Source organism: Spinacia oleracea, chromosome 2, assembly GCF_020520425.1.
Source record: "Spinacia oleracea cultivar Varoflay chromosome 2, BTI_SOV_V1, whole genome shotgun sequence".
NCBI classification, from domain to species: Eukaryota; Viridiplantae; Streptophyta; class Magnoliopsida; order Caryophyllales; family Amaranthaceae; genus Spinacia; species Spinacia oleracea.
Genome location: NC_079488.1, coordinates 100,141,637 through 100,166,508, shown reverse-complemented (window position 1 = coordinate 100,166,508; position 24,872 = coordinate 100,141,637). Strand labels below are relative to the sequence as shown.

Here is a 24,872-nt window from a genome sequence, read left to right as displayed (position 1 = left end):
GGAAGCTAGCTTTAGCAATCCATAATCCTAATAAAATTTGTAATGTCATGCTTATTCCTAATTTCCTACAAGTGCTACAACATACGGAGTACTTCACAGTTCACACCAAAAAACAAACGTTCAAGTAGGAAGTAGCTAGGAAACTAGGAACGAAGTTTCCCTTTTATTATGGTTGTAATTAATCCTAATTCAAGTGAAATTAGGTTATTAATTGGGATCCTTTCATATAAATAGGGGTCCTTGGCTAGAGTTTAATCATAATAATCTCAGTATAATCCTTAGGCTTCAATCGTAGAATTCTCGAAATTAGGAAGCAATGGCTAAAGTTAAGGATATTATTCATCGTATTATGTCTTCGTTAGGTTGTGTTACTAAGCCTAAGAAATCAGTCAATACCAAAAGCAAGAAAAAAGCAGCTCTAGACCAGGCAGATTATGCCAAAAAACTAGCAATTCTTGCTTCTACTCTTCCTGCTTCAAACCAGTACAACAACAATCCTCCCAATGTAGGTACAAACGATGACCAGGTTCGCAACCATCAACAACAACCACAAGAAGTCAGTGCCGGCCACCACCACCACCACCACCATCAACAACAACAAGCAGTCAGCGGCGGCAACCACCATCATCATCATCAACAACAAGCTGTCAGCAGCGGCAACCACCATCATGCTCATGCTTCATCATCATTCTCTGCGTTTTCGGCTCCAGATCATTCGCATCATCATTAGGCTTTGGATGCATGCGATCATCTGCTAATAAAAACATGCGGTCGTCTTAATTATTTTATATGTTCTAGTATTACGGTTTGCTTATTTTTTTTATTAGTTTAATTCGTTAAGTTCGTTATTAAATCAAAAATACACTGTAGTTTTTCATGTGATTGATTCTTTTCGAGTATTAATTGGTCCTTTGTTAGTAGAAATTGCAATAGTGTAGCTCATGAGCAGAGTTTGGTTGGACGATTATCCGCCTAATGTTCGCTTGTTTTTGGACCGAGATTTATTAAGCAAGAATAGGCTTCCTTCAAAAATTTCAAAGTGGAATATTTAGTGCATGTCAGAAGGCGTGATTAAATCTATTACTATATACTAAAAGAGACATCAGGAATGACACGTGTCATTTTCTAGTGCGATTTTTTCCCGCCAAAATATTTTTTTTATATTTTTACTTTAAAATAAATAAATTACATTACGTTTTTTAAGTAAACTAAAATAAAAATATATTTTAATTACCATAGATGTGCACTGCATAATATATTATTGGAGGAAAGCTAAATCAATATTATTTTTTCCTTTATGATATAATTTTATTTATGTATTATTATAACTTTTTAATCTGATAAGAAATATAAATTAATATTGATAAATGAACTTCTAATGTTAGTCTACTATTAATAATATAATACATGGTAACTGGTAATGGTAAGTAGAATAACATATAAGTTTATTTATCAAAATGTTACTCAATTCAAAGTTATATTTGACTAACTCGGTTATGCTCGGGTCTTTTCGAAAATTAGTCGTAAACGACTATAATTTTTAACTTTGTATAGTAATATGCAAATTTAGTTCATTTGAATAATTTTTTTACACAACTTTGAATTTATACTTTTTCATATATCCTTTTTACTTTCATGTTTTCCTAATATCACAAGTATTTTAGTTACTATTGAAAGGATAATTTGCCAAATACAACCTAATAAAGTTCTCTATTTGCCAATTACAACCTTAAATTTCTATTTTTGCCAATTACAACCTTAAACTTGTACATCTATTTTGAATTATAACTGAAAACCATTTTTCGGTAAAAATCACCAGAAGATGATGTCATAACCATATTAAAAAAATTTACAAAGTACATCATATCAATATTTAAATTATTTTTTCCTTTATTTTATCTTTTTTGTTTTAATTCCTATTTATCGATTTTTTTTTTTATAGAAAATATGTAATTTTTTTAATAACATTATGACATCATCTTCCCGTGATTTTTTCCGGAATATAATTCCGGGTTGTAATTTAAAATGGATGTATAAGTTTAAGGTTGTAATTGGCAAAAATATAAATTTGAGGTTGTAATTGGCAAATAGAGACCTTTATTAGGTTGTATTTGGCAAATTTTTCCTATTAAAATAATAAATTGTTTTAGTAGTAGCCGTGCATTGCACGGGCCCTAAACTAGTATAAAACTAATTTGGGGCTTTAATCATATGGTTTTGGTTGAGTTGGTCTTTTGACAATTTTGTTTTAAAAGTTATTCAATCTATAAATACATGGAACTAATAATTTATTCTGTGTCCGCCAAAATAAATACATGGAACGATACATATACTATGTCCTCTTTATAAAATTCTTTTGATCTCTTTGCAACGTTTTAACTTTTCATATCGATTGATCGACACAAATTTAACAAGATCTCATAACTTTTCATATCGATCAAGACAAATTTAACAACATCTCACATTGGATTATTGGATTATTATGATTCACATATAACACTATGAATATTTGTGGTCAAAATTTATCTTTTCATGAGATTTTACATGGGACTAGACAAAAAGGAAATAACACTCTTTTAATTATAATGGGACTTATAATTTATTCTGTCGCTTAACCATTAAAGTAATATCCCGTATGAGAAAGTAACTTTTACGTCCAGTACGATCGATTTGTTTGCAGAAAACATAAAAATAATACACATAAAACTCTTAACTAAAACTCCGAAAACATAAAACTAAAATTCAGAAAATCATAACTCAAAAAATCTTCTAGTGTATTTTATTTCATGTCTAGAAGTCTTTGAATTAAAACAACTCGAAAAGGCATGAAATTGATGTTTTTTATAATCGTCTACATTGTTTTGTCTTTCAATTGTTTTTAGCTAAAAAAACATAACTTTTACTAGAGAATTGATTTTGATTTAAATTATTAACTTTGTGATATTACATAAAATGTGTTTTAAATTAAAAGACGTAATAGTTTGACGATATTATTATTATTATTATTATTATTATTATTATTATTATTATTATTATTATCTATCTCTATTATATAAGCCAACTCCTGAGGACATTTTAGTAAAATAACTTTTCGTGTCCTCATGAAATTTCTAATATACCCTTCAAACTTCAGCTCTTACCCAAACCCTTCGCACCCCTCCCATAGTCCCGTTCGTTTTGTTCTCTCTCTCTCCTCCATCAGATCTCAAACCTCGCTTCTCCTTCGATCTTCGCCGTCTTCGCTTCTCAAACCTCACTGACCGCACAATCTCTCTCAACTCACGCCTTTTCTCTCTCCTCTAAACTCCATGGTAATTCTGCAACTCCCAAACCCTAGAAATTCAATGAAGAACCCTAACAAATTTCGAAGATCTAGATTCCTCATTGTGGAAATTAAAACAACGATGCAGGCGCACAAAGTACGGATTGCAAAATAGGGTTCCAAATCAAGACGGCATGTCGATTCTCGCAGCGGAGATGGCAACAGCGGGCTTCTCCTCCGCCGGGCTCTCCCAAACCCTCCAAACCCTACAATAAAAAATGAAATGCGATCCATAAAGCTATGAATCCGAATTACAGTATCTTTACAAATAATTCAAATCCTTACTCAAGCTTTTCGCGGATCAAGCGGCTCTCAGCTTCAATTCAGTTAGCGGCATTGCCTCTGACACACCTTGGTGATAAGGCCATGTTCTTGGCTCACATGACTCCGTTTTACCCTAAGGAGCTCACCGTTCTTCTTCGAACTTCCGGGAAGTCATTGTAAGTTCCCTTACAAACACTGATTTTATATTATGAATTTTTGCTATTTTTTTCCAGATTTTTTAAAATAGGATTCAACTGCAATTTTGAATTTTGCTCCAGAAATTTGTGGGTTCTTTAATCCGAAATTGAAGTTATATGTGAATTTATGAGCGTTAAACTTTGTAATTCTGAGAATTCTGGATGAAAATCCTGTTTATTTAGGTTAATTTATTGAACATCGATATCAATTTCTTTAAGCGTTAAACCGTTTAATTTGATTCCTGACACATACCCTAAATTTCTCGCTTTCAAAGAGGTAAGCTCCCTCCCTCTCTTAATTTCTTCGGGTTTGGCGACGGCGGTGATTGTTCAAAAAAAATTGGAACTTTTTCTTTTTTCCAGTGGGATTGTTCTTGAAATTGTTAGATTTATTTGAATTAAGCAATGTGAAATTGGGTAGGACTCTAATATTTGATAGCTTGACTTGCATTTGCTGGGATTTTGATTTTAAAAAATCGATTTTTTTCTGGGTAATTGCAATCTGTCAAATTTCTTGCTGTTTGTTGCTGAACAGTCATTTGAATATAATATAGATTTGTTCAGGATTGAAATTAGTATGATAGGTTTTGATTATAAGGAAAAGAATTAAAATCTATCCAGCTGTTGATTCCTTCTGCCATTAGAATTTAGGAGTGGGAATTTAATGGTGAAAAGTGTCTCAATTGTTTGTAGGTGGGAATTTAATGATCAGGACAGGAAAGCGTTAGAAGAAGACCCTTCCGTATTTGATTATGATGATATAAAATCGAAAATGGTTCAGCTGAAAGCCGAAAATAAGCAGCAGCGCCAGGTAATTGTCTAATAATTCAGTCATGGTGTTTGTTAATTTGGATATCAATAATTTTTCTGATCTTTTTGTTATTTCATGTAGTTATTTGAACAAATGGAATGAATAAGAATGAAAATGCAACACAAATCCAACAGAGCATCTACATCTGGCACGACTACATGTATATTCAAATTTGCACTTATGTTCAACTTTTAGGTACTTCACGCTTCATAATACGTATTGTCAATATTTTGAACTAAAAAATTACGAATCAAGTTTACTAGACAACAGTTTAGTGTCATATTATAGTTTCTCTATGAATCATGGGTTTGTGCTTGACATCAGTTTAATGGACATAAATTTAGATAGTTTAGTGTCATATTATAGTTTCTCTATGAATCATGGGTTTGTGCTTGACATCAGTTTAATGGACATAAATGTAGCTTGGACTATTGGAGAAAATGTGATTTATGTCGTGTCTGCCCGATCGTGTGTATTATTGGTTTGCTGAAGGAATGCAGTCATTTATGGTTCATCCTGTTAGAAATAAGTACTAATTTATGTAATTCATAGATTTTAATTATGGAATACCTACTATTTTGCAGTGTTTATCTTTTGAAATCGGTGTTATGAATCAATTAGACTGCATGTGTAACTTTTAGATTGTATATTTTGTTGATTTATTTGCAACGATGCCATTTTTAATTTAGAGTGAACGATGATGCGAAATTATACGGTAAAAACGGTGGATTATTTACATGCCATTTTCCGCCAAGAGGAGGAGAGAGAGTGAGAAAAACATGGGAGGAGGAGAGTGAGAACGTGGTTTATGGGGAGTGTAGGGGGAGAACTAGAAATGTCTGATTACTCAATATATTGCTGTAAAAATTATCGATCGAGCTGTAAAAATTACTCAATATTGTTTGCAACAGTTATTATTTGGATCGAATGATTTCTGGGAATATTTGTTGTTTTGATGCTTTATATGATTCTATGTTCATTTTCCTGTGAGTCAGATTACGAGTTTCGTTGATTTTTGCTGGTAATTTGATATTTAGGTTAAAAATGACTACAAATTCACTGTTTTGTTGTAGAAATATCAGAGATGTTGTATTAATCGATGTTAAAGTTCCCAGAAATTTTAGCAACCTAGCTTCTTCAATTCAATTCAGTTTTGATCAAATTGTGTGATTTTTCAAAATTTTCATCGATCTTTGTCTGGATTTGGTTGAATTTTTTGCAGGTTGAAGTCGAAGGATGACTCTGTTATATTTTTTGAGAGAATATCATGTGAGGAATCCGAAAAAGTTGAGATGATTAGCTTCGAGAAGAGCAGTGATACGACGCCCTGTCAACTCATCGCTCGATGCTTATGGCTTTTGTTGTTGCTCAAAACTGTGAGATAAAGGTTAAGGTAATTTTTCTGGATTTTCCCCCTCTCTCTCTTTAGCTGAGGTCTTTTTGGTGATTTGGAGATATTGACAAAATCAGAATAACTGGGATTTATTTAGAATGCAATGGCAATAGCCTATTATAGACTTAGCTCAAATAAATGTATTTTTTTTTTGTCATATTGACATTATAGAAACTTTGTATCTATGATGTCAATATGAGAGAACACTCAAATGGTCTGGTGACTGCTGTTCTTATTGCAGAAACCTCAGCAAACTAAATCTCCTCAAAATCTCCGCATGTTTTCCTCAATCATTAGACCAAATTTCAAGGCAAATTACCAATTTCTTTATTAGTAGAAGACATTTGTTTCAGTAATTCGTTCATAAGACGTGAAATTTTGAATAAATTATGCTCCAGTATGTATTCCTGAATAATTACCTAAAATGGAAATGTTAATCTTGGTTGATGTGAAGGCCAATAAATTAACTGAAGCAATAACCTGGGTATACTGATGTTTAGACATTCAACTCATTTTTTGTCTGATTGAATGTTTCAATTGTTATTGTGATTTTCCTGTTGTGCATTTTGACTAAGAGCTACATTATTGTGTTTGTTGTTGTTATTGTGATTTTCCTGGGTATACTGATGTTTAGCAAAATTAGACTGATGTTGTTTGCTATGCATACCTGATTTTTTCGTGTTTGTGTTGAGTAATTTTCTGATGTTGGTTTGTTGTCTGCAAATTGATGTTGCAGAACTTGGATTGTTGATTGTAAAAGAGTTGCCACAAAAGTAACATGCAACCTTATCTTCATCCGTGAAGATGAAAGACTGGAGCAAAGCGTGAATCTCCTAAATGCCGTCACTTGATTGACATTAGTGATGTAAGACAAAGTTTCCACCTGCTGTTCTAAACCTATCATATCAGTAATTTGGTTACAGTAGCAAGATTTTAACCTATAAGAGAATCCTGATGGCAGTAAATGTGCCTGCTTTTGCGGCAGAAACAAACTATTTTATATTTTTAGTTACTTTGGTACTAAGATTTGGATTTTTAGTCATGTAAGCGCATGAATATTAAATTGTTTTACTATTTAGATTTTTTTAAATAGGGACGATTAATTTTTTTTAGGTGTATTTTGTGATCATTTTTTTCTTGCATAGTGCTCCATATTTTTGTAATACTACAATCTCCATTATATTCGCACGCATCTCACGGTTTTAGGGGATTTTTTTTTCTTTTTTCTTTTTTTGCTAAAAATATTTCACCATATTATGGTAACTTTTTTATTGCCTATTATCCGATGTATTATAAAAAAAAATTGGTTTTATACTCACGCACGCATCGCGTGCATATAAGACTAGTACTATATATTAAAAGGCGTTTATAAGAAAGTTTACATGACACGTGACACTCTGCTTATGAGTCATCATTTGCTTCATGTAAAAAAATATGTATAAGTAAAAGCAAATATCATTAATGTACTAACTCGGGGCATCGCCCGACCCAAAATTTAGTTATTATTATAAAAACGTGTAAACAAGTTACATAAAGTTGGATGGGAGTCTAGAAACAAATTGTGTTCCCACCCCTTTCTGAATGCAAAAACTCAATCGGTGAAAGATAAATGCACCATTCTTAGCATTGTTAGAGTGACTATTAGAGAGAGACTCGATACATGAAAGTGTGCCCAAAGCCTCCTTATCCAATTTCCCGAACGTAGAGAAATCAAAAGGGATGAACTTGTAACTATTTCCCTCACATTTGGACGCATACTTCTTCTTTTTATTCTTCACAGCATTGTGCAAGGCCACCTCGGGAGGCCAAGATCTCACACCCATACCTGCAAAGGGAGAGATGCTGATCACATCCAAGCATGCATCTTTACACTGATACCAATTACATAGTAAATGGTCTGCAGGCCTAAGATCCTTCTCAACCTCTGAAAGGAAGCCCGTGGGAGCCTTCTAACGCACCACGATCCCAACTTTGGAACAAATATCAAAAACAATATCACGCACAAAATTATGCATGAACTTCACACCCACTTCACTAGAGCATTGGACATCGTGATCTCAACATTGGTCCATCCTGAGAGCATTGCAACTCGGACAGAGACTACCTTTAGAGAACAAAGGTATCATGAGGCTGTAGCACAACACTAAGCGGAAATTACGGTGGTTCATCGTCTGCCCCAATCCATCAATAGGGATGGTAAACAGAAAATTTTGAGCGTGCGTGGCACAAATATAACTAAGAACAACAACCTTCCTTGGGCTAAGAATGTACCTAGCAGCGAGGTTTTTCTCAATGACACCAAAGTAACACTTCGCAAGGTTGTCGTCATTTGGGGGGCAGAAGATCCCATTATTAATAATAATAATAATAATAATAATAATAATAATAATAATAATAATAATAATAATAATAATAATAATAATAAAAATAATAATAATAATAATAATAATAATTATTATTATTATTATTATTATTATTTCTATTTTATTATTTTTATTTCATTAATCAATTTTGTGTACAAAATCATTCTTTTCTTGAGAAAATATTTTAAACTAAAATTTAATATGTTAGGTTATGAACAACCTAATTGACATGCGAAAAACCATAATTGCTAGAATCCATATAAATCACATAATAAATTAGCATAATTTAGGAATACATATTATGTGATGTGTGCCTTCCCTTAGCTGCTCCCGAACCGAACAAGGACAAGTCTATAGCTCCAAATGTTACCCCTCCGTAGATAGTCCACATCACGTTCGGATCTGCCTTAAATTCAACCAACTAGAATCTCAATATAAGGTGTTTAGGATTTCGAGATCTCATTTTTAGGTGATTAGCAAAGTCACAATTCCCTCTCTTGATTTAGAGTCACACGTGTGGATTGTTGTGTTGTATGAATTGTGTATCCAAAATATATTATAAATATTTCACCCTAGGTTCATATTTATAGTGTATGGAATATTCTAGAATCTCCTAAATCCAATTGTATTAGGATTAGGATACTGGAATTAGGATAGGATTAGAAAACTGATAACTTTAGTTAGATTAGGAATCTAATACTTAGAATCCTAATCCCAACAAAAGTCGGATGCTTGTGGCCCAAGTAACTTGTATAACAAGTTTCCTTGGTGCACAAGCAGTTGTGGGCTGCACGCCTTATGGCGCTACCCCATGCGCGCGACATGCTGGCCTGCTTGCCTGCGGGCTGGCGCTGCTACCTTGGCACTGGGATGCTGCCTTAGCGTTGGCCCATGGGCGCTGGCCTAGCACTGGCGTTGGGCTGGCTTGCGTTTGCCCATGCACTGGTGCTTTGGCTGGCGCGAATGCTCTCCATGGGCCGAGTTCGTTGCACGCGGTCCTTTGGCCCGTGCTTCCAGCTCATGGATTGAGCTTCGTGTTTCCAATTCGATTTCAGGTTTTTATAATAGTTACGATTAATACAATATTTCCGTTTCCGACAATATTTTCATTTTCTGCAATATTTCCGATTCAAAGAATATTTCTGTTTCCAGCAATATTTCCATTTGAAACAATATTTCCGTTTCCGGTAATATTTCCGTTTCCGGTAATATTTCCGATTATGGTAATATTTCTATTTACGATACGAATCGTATTTCCGTTTCTGGCAATATCTTTATTTCAGAAAAATATTCTCGACTTTTCCTTTTGATGGTTTGTTTAGGTCCCACTGAAACCAACATCCATCATTTCTGATTATCCATTATTTGAGTATTTACTGAATTTTATATTCACCTAAATACTTGATCCGTTCACACACTATTTGTGTGACCCTACGGGTTCAGTCAAGAGTAAGTCTTGGCATTAATATTATTAATTCCACTTGAACCGAAGCGGCCTCTAGTTAGGCATTCAGATCACTTGATCTCACTAAATAATTAACATGTTTAATTAATACCAAACCACTTTATTAAACTCCACATTAAATGCAAACTTGGACCAAGGACATATTTCCTTAAGTCTCCCACTTGTCCTTAGGGACAAGTGTGCATTTCCTAATTTGCTCGATGCCATTCGACTTTGATAGTTGAAGACAACCATAAAAGTCGCTATGAGAAACGTATATTTTAAATTGTTCATTTTCTCTCATTTCAGTAAATCTTTCTTGGATTCACTACCAATCTAGGAAATTTACTGTTACCTACCTAAAAGGATTTATTGCAGTGGAAACGAAAAATTTATTAACGTGCGACGTCGGATATTATTCGGGTCAAAAGTCAAAGTATTGGCTCAGTAATCATTTAACAGTCATTTAAATTAATTAATATGGGTTCATAAATAATTTAACCCATTTTAGTTACTTTAGTCTGTTTATTTAATAGTTAAAACCCAACAAAAAGGGTCAAGGCTATTTATTGGGTCATGACAACAAGTCCAAACGATAAGGCCCAATGTACAGCAAAACCCTAAAAGATGTATCCATCCTATAAATATTCTCCATTCGTCCCAGATTAGTTGTTACACTTACCTTTGCACAAAGTTTTAGGTGATAAGTTGTTGTTTGGTTATCAATTGTTATTTTATTGAAAAAGTAGATGTGATATAAGTTAGTGGGGATATTCAATGCATTTTTAATTAATAGTATAGTACATGGTACAGTGGGGACAATTAATAGCCAAAATTAGAAACAAAAGTATAATTTTGGGACATCCGATATAGAAAACAGGGGTATAATTTTGGGACGGAGGGAGTAATCGACAATATTAGAAGTTTGAGGTTTGTGATCAACAAATACTCCTTTATGAGTTTATACTTTATACGAAGTATTTGCCAAATTTTGTCCTAAAAAATTTTCTTCGTTGAAAAAGCCCTGCTATTTACATTCAAAATCCAAGCACACTTGCGGAGGAGAGAAAAAGTGAACAAGTGATTGAACTCTTAATTGAAATCCCATCTATTATTCCTTTGAAAATTTTCACCCATTTCCCCCAATTTTTATTGCGCTAAAGAAGAAAAAAGCTAGGGTTTCGTTGCTTTTAGGAGGGTTCTGAATTAGGGCGAGTACAACCGGACCGCCATTTGAGCTCTTTTTCTCCTACTGCAGCTGCTGGCATGGCCAATACGCCGCCTGTCACGCCACTCTCGGAGGACAAGAAGGTTTTTGTTTTTGCTAAATTTCTTTTTGCATGATTATTTTAACTTTGCTGATGAAATTTTGGATTGGTTTTTTCTGTTTCTGGTGCTATGTGTGTTATTTATTCTAGTTTTTGTGTTTGATTTGGTTAAGTTGATGTTATGGTGACCTGGTTAAACTTGATGCTTTTCGCGGTTTATCATCTCTAGTTGATATATTTACGTGTCTTTCTCTTTGAAGTTGATAATGTGGGCGTTGCCTGATTTGTTTGTGCTAATGCCACATTTTCGTACAAGGACATATTTGGTGGGAAACTGGGAATGGTAAGGAAGTTATCAGTCGAATTTTGAAGACTTAGCAATTATTACCTACCCAGGAGGTTGTGGTAGTGAGACAGATTCGGCTCAGCTATTTTAATTTTCATTTCAATTTAGATAGATGTGTAATACTCCTAATGAAAGTCGATGAAGATATGGAAATGTTTGCTTATTTCCTTTTGGTCTATAGAGATGGCACCGAATTAAACGGTATTTGATCTTAGGTCATTGATACTACCCCCAAGACTATTAATCTAGCCAATTGGCATCCACACAGATTGTTGCTAACAAAAAAGGGATTACCCTGAATATGTAATAAATTTTCAACTTACATGCAACTGCCGTTACGTTTGCATTAATTAAAAATTATCTTTAAATACCCAACCGGAATATGATAATTGGTCGTTGTTTTGGGGCATCTTTGGGGATGATATATTGGCTTGGTGGCAGTTAGGGTTTTATCTGTGAGCATTTTAACATTCCAAAAGCTTATACATTTCATAGGTAGGCGGCGTAGGCCAAGATTGTGATGGCTGATTGGCTTCGTGTGGATATTATGAACTGTGAACAACTTAGTGTTTGGGATTTGATTTGATTGTAAAGGTCGCCTACTCAATTGACCTAGCTTCCCGTTTGTGCATCTGTCTAATGTATGTATAATCTTTAATTTGTGATACCGATATACTTATCTTGATTGGATTTTTAGATGTTCCATTAGTTATAACTTATAAGTATTATAACTGCGTTACGAGTTTACGACTTACTAGATGATCTGTTTTGCTAGGTTGCAAGAAAAATGTGCAAATATTTTCTGCTTGGTTTTCTATTTTCTATTTTCTTGTTATATGGTTAATTGTCAGACTCAATTTTTAAAACTTTGCAAGCAGCAATACTGGGTGGTTTTATGGTGTTGTTCCGTTAGTTTTGTTTTCCCTTTGTATTGCACATAATTATTTTGATTAAATCAATGCTTGTCATGTGTGCTTGAGCTTCCCATTAGTGGAATCAACTGTAGCCATCTTTTGGAATGTATGTATATGTATTTTAGAGAAGCATATTGTATGAGCTGCGATTTTAGCAATTGTTACCTTTCTTTTCTTGAGTATTTTCTTGTAATCCTTTTTCTTAATTAAAAATTATTTCTATGACGGTTTCTGAAATCAACGAGGACAATTTTCTAATTTTCTCTCATGTAGTGGTATGAAATCAAATTGTATAATTAGATAGAGGTTCCACTCCCAGGTAGTGTTTTATGTATGAGTGAAAGAAGTTCAGGTTCTTTTGGGATCATTGAATATTTATGGCAAAATTGGCCATATTTTCATTCTCGCTAACCTCTTTCTTTCAATTGAAAACTTTTCCTTCCTAAGAAGGTTGTGAACTTTATTGCACTTATTTCCCCCCGAATTGCAATAATGTGCACGATTTGTAGATGAAGTGCGACTATATGAATGTTGCCTGATTGCATCTTTGACATGATTGAGCGCTTCATCAATTGGTTGTAGGATCGAGCCTTTTTTCAAAAGAAAATTTGACGAATCAAGCCTTTTGGTTAAAAGGCACCTCACGACAGTTTAACAGTTAGATCTACCAGTTATTTAATACAGAGTATTATTCACTTATGCAAACACAATAGTCAAATAAGGTGGTCTTGGAACGTACGTCCTTATGCGTACATTAGTACATGTGCTCTAATTTATTTAATGGAGTAGTCGCTATATCATATAATACAACTCAACCTTATTAAGATAAATGATCTTTCCTTGCGCATTTGCACTATGTGACCATGAACAGAAAGTGAACCTGCAATTAGTTTCTGAAGGGCCAATGAAAGTGCTTGTTTGATCATCATGAGGGTTGTTGTATGCATATCAGCGTTGTTGCTTGAAAAAATGTGATTCACCATTTGGTCCGCAAGAAACCAGCCGCGGTACATGGATTGTTACACCCATGGCCATGACTCACTCTAGATTGTCCAGGGCATTGCCCGTGCAACTGATGACACGACACTTACCATCAAGGGTACCAATATTACTAGCGGGAGTGAAGACGATAGGGATGTTAGAACCCATTCTTTTGCTTGACAACACACCACGTTGCAAATCCCATGACAAGGAGGGAAAATCCAATATGGGTTTTGATGGCTTCTATAACATGCCCCATATCTTCCATTTACAACCATTATAGCAACTATAGGTTCATAGGAGTGAAAAAAGATAATATGTTTGTGCAAATAAGTAGATCTGGGGCAATCAATTTCAGCAAACACCATAATCTTTATCGTCGATGCATCTTGCGTTTGAAGGTGGTGGTGTGTTGTTGACTTGTTGTACGATAGTGCGGTGGCTGTAGTTGGACGGTGCCTTTTAACCTTCTTGTTTGCTCCTCTGCTTGACAGTCTTGAGAGGTGGAGGGGTAAGTGTGTTTAAATTTTCTTTTTGTTGTGAGAGATCAATTGGTTGTAGGATCGAGCCTTTTGGTTCGATGGATAACATGTTCCATGGTAAACAAAATTTCAAGGGAAAACTCAATTCTAGTTTTTTTTTTTTTTTTTTTTTTGGTGGTGAAAAAGGGAATGCTCCGACCCCAAATCATTTTGGGACTAAGCCTTTGTTGTTGTTGTTGTTGTTGTTGTTGAAAAAGGAATGCTGCGTTAATTAAGAAATACTAGTTGTTGCATAAAGCCTATACTATCCAGTAAGTGTTCAAACAATAACTAGGGGGTTGGGAGATTTTCTTAGTTACATTCACATTAAAGTTTCTACTAATAAACTTCTTGGCTAGAAAATCCCCAAGTTGATTGTCTTTCATGGTGACAAGAACATAGTTAATGTGGTAACCTCCTCCTGCAACTCCTTGCAAGTTTCCAGAATATTACACAAGTACTCAGCTCCTACGGTTCCTTGCTTGAGTGTATTAATGGTCAAAGTCTAAACTAAACTGCCAAGTTTCCTGATTTTCCCTCTTTTGCAATCACCGTTACCTCTTTAATACTTCGTATCTCCGCTTGTAAAGGATTGAATGCATACACTAGCTTGTTTCTTACAAGAAACTTTATGGAGAAAAAGGAAGATGGAAGTGGAAGGGAGAGCATGAATGGGAGGAGAGAAAAGAGAGGTAAGTAGTGAGGAAAATGTGGCTTCCCTTCCTTACAAACATAATCCACCCCTGAAGAGCTATTTTCCACCTTTGGGAAAATTGTATTCACCCCTTAACAAACCATACAAAGGAAAATAATTTCCCCGAAAAATGTTTTCCGACAAAACAAACAAGGCGATTGCCTTCAATAGTTCAATGCCTATGACTGTACTTGTTTATGTTTGTAGTCCAATTTCTAAAATAAACATGGCACGGGTTGAATCATAGTTATTTTGGTAACCTCTTAGAAGAGTGAAGATTGGTAGCTCTATCATTGCTTTCTTTAAAGCTTAATATTATTTGTTGTTTCTTCCATTTACTGTAGCTTCTCTGACCAGGTCTTTTGCCTTCTTCTCTAAATTTCTATATTTCACTGGCTAAGAATTGTCAACTGTGGAAGATTTGGGTTTATGCCAAGCATCTCAAAGAAATAAAATATGATGTCAATGATTGTAGGAGCATTTTCTTTTGCAATTTATAGTTCTTTGCCCTCTTGAATGAAGTTTCTCCTGGTGGTTTCTCATATTCTCATAGATGTATTCCAATAGAATAGCAACTGCCCTGCATTCTGGTCTCCTGCCGTTTTTTTAAGTCTCTTTAACCTCCCTTCCCCCCCCCCCCCCCAAGTCAGAAGGAAAATTTGGCATCTATTATGTGATTTTTCCAACCTTCTTGAGTTTCTAAACTGGTTTCTCTTTCTCTTTTCACAGGCACAAAATAATGGTTTCGGGAATGGAAGGCTTATCCCACAACTATTAGCTTCTGTTCCAGCTCCATTTTCTTATCTAGCAGAAACAACTTCGTACTTAACTAGTTGTTTCCCTGATTTTTCAGGTGAGTATCCACTCTGGAGGGTTTATGTGCAATTTTTCTCTATTTGGCAATTAATGTTGTTACTTTTAGCATGGTTGTATTTCTGTCCATGTTACTCCGACACTTCGGTGGAAGCTGGGTGTCAGGTGACATGACTCGCGACTCGATACGACTCGACTCGCCACACGACGCTTGACACGTGTTCGGAGAGGTGTCGACACGGGTGTCGGAAAAGGGTCGGAAATCCAGTGTCGAAATCGGGAGGAGAAAAGAAAAGGAGTGAAATTTTTTGATTTTTTTAGGTGATAAATTAGTCGTACCCCGTTACTAACGACATTGGATCTTGAAGCTTGTACTAATTCGTTGGTATCGTTGTCCCGAATTCGAAACCCTAGCACTAGCCATTGAAGATCAGGGAAGGCCAGAGAAGAAAAAGTATGTTAGGGCTTTTGTTATAGAAGGAAAAACGAGCTGAATGCACTCTCCAATTCTTGTTTTCATTCATGAATTGTCTCCTTGAGAATCAACCATGGCTTCCGGCGTCTACGCACTTCCTTCTCGATTTGTTTCTTTTGTGTGGCTGGTGGAGTGGGCCTTCGCACCTTTTTTTTTATATATATAAAACAAACTTGGGTGTGGGAACAACCCCACGTGACATATTCCTCAATGTCACATTATTCAACTTTTTCTATTTTTTATTTTTTATGTTTACTTTTTCAATTCTTTTAAAACCTTTTTAAATTTTAATTCTTGTTTATTTTATTTTTTATATTACTTTTATTCCCCATGTCCAGGTACGTGTCTTTTAAAGTTTTAATATTAAATTGATTTACTTTTGTTTTTTAAAATAAACTAGGGTGTCGGGGTGTGAGTAACTTTTATTAATATTTTGATCTTTATCTTTTTTTATTTAACAACTTTTTTTTTTATAAAAAGTGTCGATTTTTTTAACTGACACTTCGTGTGGTAGTTGTGTCTGAAGACACTCCTTTGACCATTTTGGAGTGTCTACCAGATTGGATCAGAGTATCGGATACTCCGTCACCTTTTCAACACGACACTTATAGATGCCTGTCGATTTTTTACTCCTTGAGTTGCTGGATTTTAACACTATGTTTGGATAGCAAGATAGAAGGATAAGGAAGAGAAGGGAAGGGAAAGAGGAGGAAAGGGAGGGGAAAGAAAGGGAGGAGGAAAGGGAGGGGAAAGAAAGGGAGGAGGAGGTGGGACTCCATTTACCCTCTAAATCTCGCCCAATTTAGAGGGATGATGTTTATTAAAAAGGAGGGATTGGACCCCTCTCTCTCCCCTTCCTTCCCCTTATCCAAACAAGGGACATTTACCTCCCTTTCCCTTCCCTTTCTCTCCATTTCCTCTTACCGAACCAAAGTGTAAATTCTAGTTGTTATTGTAAGAAATCAGTTTGGTAAATTAGGTGATATGAACCCTTGGTTGGAACTTCATTTCCTTTGGGTTAACGAGATATCTCAGTCCAATAAATATCTTGATTTTTAAAATGGAAATTCAGTGCCATTCCCTTTGTAAATCTCATGTCCACCTCTTTTTATACTTGTAACTTTTATGTTTTATAGTGACGTAATAGAACATAATGATTTGGCACCAAATCACTGATATTCATTTTTAAAATGAACTCTAACAATCAACAATCACTTCCTCTTAAAATAAAAAAGAAGCAACAATTACTGTAATTCTTTGCCGAAGCCTAACTACTACTACTCCGTTCCTTAATGTTTTTTACGCTTACTATTCGCACGGTAATTAAGGAAATTTGGTGAACTGTGATGGTGGGGTAACAAATAGGAAAACGAGTGGCTACAAATTGTCCAACAATGTGAGTGGATGAAAATTAATATTAAAGTATTGTGAGTGGGTAAGTTATGGTGGATTTCGATAATAAAATATTGCAATTGTATATTGTAGTGGGCCAAATGAGGGTATAAATGTAAAATTTATATGCTAAAAATGGAATAAAGTAGAGTGTAAAGAATTTTCAGGAACGGACTAAAACGGAAAGCGTAAAGAACTTTCAGGAACGGAGGTAGTATAATTTACTACACTCTCCTTCGAGTCCCTCCATAAATAATTGTCACATATACTATTTAAATTTAGTGGTGGATAGAGGGTGAGAAGGACCCAGCTATCGTATTAAGTATTTTAGTAAAATCATGGTAGATTCTCAAATATGAGGGTAGGGACAAGGTAGTGATTGATTACAGATGGAGGTAATGGCTGTTTTAGTAATTTTACCAATGTACTTCATATAAATATCAGGTTCAGAAACCTCAGTGCACTGGTGAAGTGACATGTAGCATTTATTTCATTATTTCATTTATTTTCCAAATCATAGTAATTATGTGATCGTGCTTTTCCTGGCACAGTTCTCCAGTCATCCTGATGGTTTAAGCAGTTTATTTTTAACTTACAGTTTCTATATGTTGTTACAGACCAAAGTACAAGGGCTGATGGTGTTAGAGATGAGCGAGAAATGGCGTCTTTGATCTCTGAACAAACTACAGAATTGCTTTCTCCGGGTCACCTTTATTCAAAAAGAACTCATGGAAGTGATTTGGGGCTTTCTGCTTTGGCAAGTACATCTGAGGCTATGCATTTGAATGGTGCTATTAGAAGAGATGCAGCAGATTTATCATCAGAAAATGATGGTGCTTTAGTGCAATCAACTTCTACAAGTACCAGTCAATCTGGAATTTCCCTCTTTCAAGGGTAAGATTAATTTATAACCTGGATGACTTCTATGATGAGCAAACTGCATGCTTGGGAACTGAGATACACACTTAGCTACGGGCTTTTTTCTGTAGTTTTGTATTTTCTGTCTTTTGTTCCTTCTTGCAAGAATGGACATTCCTTATTAAAACACCGAATTTCAAAAGTAATATGCTATCCGTTGCTCTTTTTCTTCCCCAATTAATCTAATTTTTAAGCTGGGTTTTCATTGGTTTTCCATGTCATCTTTTTGGGCATTTCTTTTTAATTTTTTTTTATTATTGTTAACTGTTTAGACTCCAAAGTAAAGAGATTTATAGCTTTTGAAATTTGGCAACAAAAAATGATAATCTCTCTTGTAGTTCTGTATAGGGGGTTCAAAGGAGAAGTAGTTTTCGTTAAGGCTCACAAGCCACAAAAGGATAAAAATTGTGTTAGAAAAACAATGATTAGGTCGCTCCATTTTCTCCATGTGTACTGTATAAGTTATAGGAGGAAAACCTTGAATGCTCTGATAAGATTTAAGTACTTATTACGGATCTGTTAGTTTTATGGGTTGTTAAGTATTGTATAATCCGATTGTATTTCATACTGACTTGTAAGGTATGTAATGTCGTTGGATAGATCAGATTTAGAGCATAAATGGGGATTTTCTTTGGGATTGTAATGTCGTTCTGATGTTTTAAGAATTCCTTGGAATCCGTCAGTTGATATATTGACTTGGATGCTAATTAATCTTGGCATTTAGTTCTCTGAGGTCAGTTCCAGTAAGAGGCTTCATCATAGAAAGTAACTGTGGCAGAAGTACATATACTATCAGATTTATTGTACGTAGAAGTAATCAAGAACCTACATCCGAAATGCTCTCAGCGTGACAAGACTCACAAGAGTGAATATCTAATCTGTGTAACTCACCCACTATTTCATGAATTTTATCTGAAATAATATTCTTAATCCTTTGGTTCTAGGTTCTCTTCATATCCTATCTTGAGGCATTTCATTATTAGGTTTAGTACTTACAGGAGAAAAAAATTCCCTGAAATTTTGACCAGCATATATTCCTTCAGATTATTTCCCTTGTGGTGACGATATCTTATCGTATCTACAGCATATGATTCCTTCAGATCAGATCTCTATAGTCTGCTCCTTAAGGGCTATGCAGTTAAGGTCATTTAAGCTTAAAAGGATGTCATTAATATAACTATCGCAAATATCTTCATCTTTAACGCCATTTGAGGGCTTCAGTGATTTCACTCTTACTTTGTGTTCCTTGAAAATTGTTTGTTTCTAGGTTGTTACTTTTGGGACCATGCTATGTAGGTGAGCGATGAAATATTTGAGTTAAATGTCTGAGAGTTCTTAATGTATAAACTTCCATCTCGACTCTTGAATTTTTTATTAATAATTCATCTATGCACTGTTATTTGGCTTCAGTGATTTTGTTCTCATGTTCAATTGTATGCCACTGTGATGCTATAGACTAGTTGAACGGGCACGAAGGACCGTTCGTGGGTCAGCAGATGATATTGGTTGGCTCCAACATGATCCAGATATGCCTTCAACGGTGGATGGAACTGAGAGATTTATGGAAATTCTTGACAGTATCAGGTATAATTCCAATACCTATGATAACACTATATCGTACTTTTCTAACATATGCATATAATGATTTTTTCTTTCTGTTGCTTGTCAGTCATGGTGTCCACAGGTTACCGAAGTCGGTGATTTATTTATTGGTTCCAGGTACTGAACATACATTTTTATTTATAAAGAACTCTTGACCTGTCTTGGGTGGGACTCATGGTTGAGGCTACTTCTTCTCTTGGTACCATGGATTTGGACTTCTGGTGGCTTGAATGGGACCATTAATGTGTCTAAATTGGTAGGCTGTTACTTAATTTGTATGATGTGGCTTGACATTGTTTACCTTTGTCCTGCGGATTTAGTCAAGTCATTCTTATTGTAGGATATATATAGGATGGTCATATTACTGATATATATCCATCACTGAACTTGATTTTACCGTGGTCATTAAGTGTCCATGGTTGCCAGGGCAGGGGCCTGTTATCCACGGTTAGTAGTCTTGGTATTTTGTTTGCACTTTTCTGTACCTGATCAGTACTGTTGATGTTTGCAGGCCTTTTCAGCAACCACGGACCACTCTATTTTACCAGCACAAAAACTTGCTTCTCAAAGATGGGTTTGGCATGTCATATTGCCAAGATCCATAGTGAGGTAGTTTTCGCTCTATTGAAGTCATTGCATTTCATATCCTTGTATACATCACCTTCTTTGCTAACTTTATTGTTTATGATAGGCTTCAATTGAGAAAAATGCTAGAGTACTAAAAGAATATATTGAAGAGATATACTGGGGCTCTAAGAAACGTGTCATGCTGCTTGGTCATAGCAAAGGAGGAGTAGATGCAGCTGCTGCTCTATCTATGTATTGGCCAGAACTTAAGGATAAGGTTGCTGGCTTGGTTATAGCTCAGAGTCCATATGGTGGTAGTCCGATAGCTTCAGATATTCTGCGTCCAGGACAACTTGGTGACTATGTTAATGCACGTAAACTAATGGAAATTCTTATCTGCAAAGTAATTAAGGTAAGCTTCTTACGAATGTTCTATTAGTTTCACCCAGAATATAATTCTGGCCGTGAGCTGGTGATTATTTGCTTTCCTTCCGTGGAGTTATTTTCGTTCATCTTATTTCAATTGCGTTGACAGGATGGAAATTTATTTGTTAACTACTTTATGCACTTGAGTAGGGGATAAAATACAACATTATTGTTTTCCTGGTTGCATTGAGCCAACTTTGAAATTCTTTCTGGTCGAATGTATAATGGCTAACTAGCATGGGCGGACCTATGTGGCCTACATGGGGTCCAATTGGACACCGATATTTCAAAATAGTTGCCAAGTTGTATTCAGTTCAGTTGGAAAAAAGGCAGATGCCCTGTTTGAGTGATTTTTTTTTCATTCTTATCATCTGATGTAATATAGTTGAAATTATTTTGGACCCCTATTTTAGAATCTCTAGATCTGCCACTGCTGGCTATGTGTAATAGCATATTTTCCTAGAATGCTGATTTGGCACAAAATGTGAAGCTCTTATGTAAGGAGGTTATAGTGTGTCAATACTGCTCTAACCTGTATCAATTTAAAAATTATAGCTATAATTAATTTGCTTGTGCTCTAGAAAGTTGTAGGTTGTATGTTCCTGATCACACCCACAGGCCACATGCGAATGAAAATTTTGTATTGAAATAGCATATGAATACCATTTTATGTCTTCAAGAAATGTTATCAGCATATGCATGTAGTTTGTAAATTTTAAGTGCTGTGTACATTCATGCATATTCATGTATGATGTCTACATCTATCTTTATGTATCTTTGAATTAGGATTGAAAGGGTAGAGTGTTCTATGGCGTGCTGGATAGGCTGGAGTATGAGATCTTATTCTTGCAAGGACAACACTATCCTCCAGTGTTTTTCATTCCCTGTATCTATGGTAGTTTTGTGTTTATTGTCCATGTGTTAAAAATTATCAACAATTTGGACATGTCCCCTTCTCTTCCCTATGTAGGAATAGATCTAGGGTGTATTTTTTTTTCATTTCAAGGGAGATTGTTTTCAAGTGAATCTCTTTGTCAACGGTTCTTTAACATGCTTTTACTCATGGCTAGTTTTAACCACCACAGGTTCACTAGAGCTTCAATTTCCTTTGTATAAGCTTCCTAAATTATCTTCTTGTTTCACTTTGGGATACATTGTATATAGGAGACCTTGACGTCATGCCCATCATTATCAGTATCACTCTATCATCTCCAACTCAAGTAATTTTCTTTGTTGGTACCAGCTGTTTTGAGCCTAGTATGACTTCCTTCAGTTTGCTACTCCCAAGTACCATTCTATTTGACATGTTTTTAGCACGATTGTTATGCATGTACTTCTGCGTCCTGCCATTGTAGAATGGTTATCTAGTTGACGAAAGTTTAAGAGCTTGATAAACCAGTAATATGTGAGTTGAGTGATAAATTGATTTCACTCAGGTAGTGGCTACTGCAGCATTGCTCTTAGCCAGGAATGTGCAAGTAGCTTTCGTAAATGGAAAGAGTAGAGTCAAATATATGCTCATAATTTTATTGACTGAGTTAGGAGTATTTACTGCACTAGGTCATTATTTGTATATTTTTTGTCTCCAAATCCGCCTCTTGACTAGTTGTGGGCAAGATTTCATATATCTTGACCTCTATAGACATCGCTTGAATCAGGATAAGTATTTCTGTTGGTTATGCGCTATAATATAATTTGTTACGAGAATTGATGCATGGCCAATGTGATTATGTGGATTAAGATTCGTGAAATCTTCCAACACTGCTCATTTTAGGTCTATGGTGTTCACAAAAAAAAATGGAACCTCCCTGAAATGCTAATTGATTATGTAAAGCTTTGACTGGATATAATTTTGTATGCAACTTGAAAGCATGAGTCTTAAAGTTTAAAACTGATGCATAGTAGAAAACTTCCAGTAGTTTGAAACATAAATTGATTGGCTCAAAAGTGTATAGTCCAGTAGTCTCTACATGTAGACTGGACTTCCATGTCTATAATGTTCTATTCTCATTTGCTGCTTTAGGTAAGAGTGATATCTTGTTCTTTCTGCAAACTTCTTATTTATTCTCGATCATTATTTAGATCCATTGTTGGCGAATTGTAACTTTTACTCCATTTTAGAAAGCTAAGATTGTAAGTCGACATTGTCTGTGTGTATGTTTTTGAAGGGTGATCTGCAAGCTTTAGAGGATTTAACATATGAGAAAAGACGGGAATTCCTGAAGAAAAATCCGTTGCCCAAAGAACTGCCTGTTGTATCATTCCACACAGAAGCTAAAATATCTCCTGCAGTATTGGCAACATTGTCTCATGTGGCACATGCAGAGCTAGGTCAGGCTGCAAAACTTCCTGTGATGATGCCGCTTGGAGCTGCAATGGCTGCTTGTGCTCAGCTTCTTCAGGTCAGGTATGGGGAGAAAAGTGATGGTCTTGTGACTTGTCGTGATGCCGAAGTCCCTGGCTCAGTGGTAGTTCACCCTAAAAGAAAGTTAGACCATGCGTGGATGGTGTATTCATCCAATGAAGATCCAAATGAAGCAAACGCTTCACAAGTCTGTGAGGCTCTTTTACAGCTTCATATGGAAGAAGCAGGGCAGAGGAGGAATCAAGAACTTGGTTTGAAAGAAGAATGATGCCAAGATTAGGGTTTTCCTGCCTTTCTTTAGTGTAAATATAGGATATATTTGACACGTTGTTTTCTTCTAAATGTAGTGAGTGTACTTGATATAGAAAAGGTAGATAGCCTGGTGAATAGTGATGGCACCCTTGTGGCTTCAGGCGTTCGGCTGAGATCGAGCCTCTCCTACACAAAAAAGTTAAAAAATGCATACAAGTGTACTTCATAATCGCATGTATATACAAACACTTGGATCAGAAGAGGAGTTATTAGTCTCCGACAGCTGATTTGTAGACACGAAGGTATAGCTGTTCGTTCTTTTGCACCTTGATAATGGTTAACGTAGATGTCAAATACAGAGTACTCTGTATTGAAGCATTACAGAATATGTGCATCAACAAACAAAATTATTTTTGGATGGATTCCAATAAGCAATCTTCTCTTTCCATTTTGCAAGTTAGGCTCCGTCAGACTTGTTTTTGGATGGATTGTAATTTTGTAAATTTGTTATGTTTTGTAACTTCTTGTGGATTCTTAGGTTCTTTATTTATTTATTATTATTATTACTAGATTTTAGCCCGTGCGATGCACGGATTCTATTAAATTGTTATGTATATACCAATTTTATATACTTCGTATTAGATTAAATTCTTTTGATTTTGCATTAAATTTCATTTTACACTACAAGAATTTGTATCTTTTATGACAACCTAATAACGACGGGTAAAAATCCTGTCGTAAAAAGGCTCCTTTTTACGACGGGGATAACAACCCAACAAAGACGAGAATAACCGTCGCAAATGTTCTTTTACGACGGATTAACGACGGGATTTTCCATTAACGACGACCCCCTTTTATGACGGGTTCGCGACGGAAAATCCCGTCGTTAATCAACAATTACTGGCCTTTAGCGACGGGTTTTCCCGTCGTTAATAGTACAATTTCTTGTAGTGTTAGATTTTTATTTTTTTTAAAAGGAAAATTTGTAATTATTAATCCAACCTTTGCCCGATTTTCTTTAATAAAGCCTACCAATGTGATATTTCTAAATAATCCAACCTTTATGACCCAACTACTATTATTAAGCCTAACAAGTTACTAACCTGCTATAGGCGGTATTCACCCTTAGGTGGCATATAACAATTATAATTTTTTTTAATTTTTTCCCCCTTATTTTCTTTAATTGCTATTTTAATTTTCGTTCCTCTCTCCTCTGCGATTTTCTACTTCATCTCTGCACTCCTCTCCATTATTTCTCTTCTACCACTTCTCCACCATTGTCGATCCCTCATACGGTCATACCTCTCCATTCGAAATTCATCAAAAATAATCAGCAATTGCTATGGCTGGGGTAAAGCAATTGCCTGTTGGATCTGGATCTTCTTCAAATTCAAGGTTTTTTTTTCTTTCTAAATTTTCAACAAGACCACAATAACCAACATCCCACAACATAAAAAAACTATATTATTGCAACAGCTCGGGTTTTTACGAACTGACCATCAAGGAAGCCCAAAATTCAAAATTTACCAAAAAAGGAACAAAAA

The 24,872-nt window shown here is 35.2% G+C and overlaps 2 protein-coding genes across 3 annotated transcripts; both read left to right on the top strand.

Annotated features, from left to right (window-relative positions):
- The first annotated feature begins 3,176 nt into the window (after nt 1–3,176).
- On the top strand, nt 3,177–7,228 carry LOC130467131 (uncharacterized). Of its 2 annotated transcripts, XR_008927291.1 has the most exons (5): nt 3,177–3,762; nt 4,477–4,594; nt 4,676–4,789; nt 5,817–5,987; nt 6,724–7,228. XR_008927291.1 is itself a non-coding variant. In XM_056835577.1 (3 exons), exons 1-3 carry the CDS (start codon nt 3,563–3,565, stop codon nt 4,694–4,696), a joined length of 339 nt encoding a protein of 112 aa, XP_056691555.1. In that variant the 5' UTR covers nt 3,177–3,562; the 3' UTR covers nt 4,697–5,198. The 2 variants fall into 2 exon arrangements, 1 of the variants encoding a protein (XP_056691555.1); XM_056835577.1 differs by lacking the exons at nt 5,817–5,987; nt 6,724–7,228 and having other exon boundaries at nt 4,676–5,198.
- Nucleotides 7,229–10,770: 3,542 nt separating this feature from the next.
- On the top strand, nt 10,771–23,897 carry LOC110800331 (uncharacterized). The gene is made up of 8 exons (XM_022005640.2): nt 10,771–11,105; nt 15,248–15,371; nt 17,816–18,092; nt 19,572–19,700; nt 19,786–19,835; nt 20,230–20,327; nt 20,410–20,697; nt 22,880–23,897. The coding sequence occupies exons 1-8, from the start codon at nt 11,061–11,063 to the stop codon at nt 23,342–23,344; spliced, it is 1,476 nt and encodes a 491-aa protein (XP_021861332.1). The 5' UTR covers nt 10,771–11,060; the 3' UTR covers nt 23,345–23,897.
- Nucleotides 23,898–24,872: the final 975 nt, after the last annotated feature.

What these genes read in the sequence shown, in the direction of transcription:
- LOC130467131 (XM_056835577.1), top strand. Translation starts at nt 3,563, where the DNA reads ATGAATCCGAATTACAGTATCTTTACAAATAATTCAAATCCTTACTCA. An exon ending in CGAACTTCCGGGAAGTCATT is followed by an intron (nt 3,763 to 4,476) that starts GTAAGTTCCCTT and finishes AATTGTTTGTAG; the next exon opens with GTGGGAATTTAATGATCAGG. An exon ending in AAAATAAGCAGCAGCGCCAG is followed by an intron (nt 4,595 to 4,675) that starts GTAATTGTCTAA and finishes TATTTCATGTAG; the next exon opens with TTATTTGAACAAATGGAATG.
- LOC110800331 (XM_022005640.2), top strand. Translation starts at nt 11,061, where the DNA reads ATGGCCAATACGCCGCCTGTCACGCCACTCTCGGAGGACAAGAAG. An exon ending in GGAATTTCCCTCTTTCAAGG is followed by an intron (nt 18,093 to 19,571) that starts GTAAGATTAATT and finishes GTGATGCTATAG; the next exon opens with ACTAGTTGAACGGGCACGAA. An exon ending in TTATCTGCAAAGTAATTAAG is followed by an intron (nt 20,698 to 22,879) that starts GTAAGCTTCTTA and finishes ATGTTTTTGAAG; the next exon opens with GGTGATCTGCAAGCTTTAGA.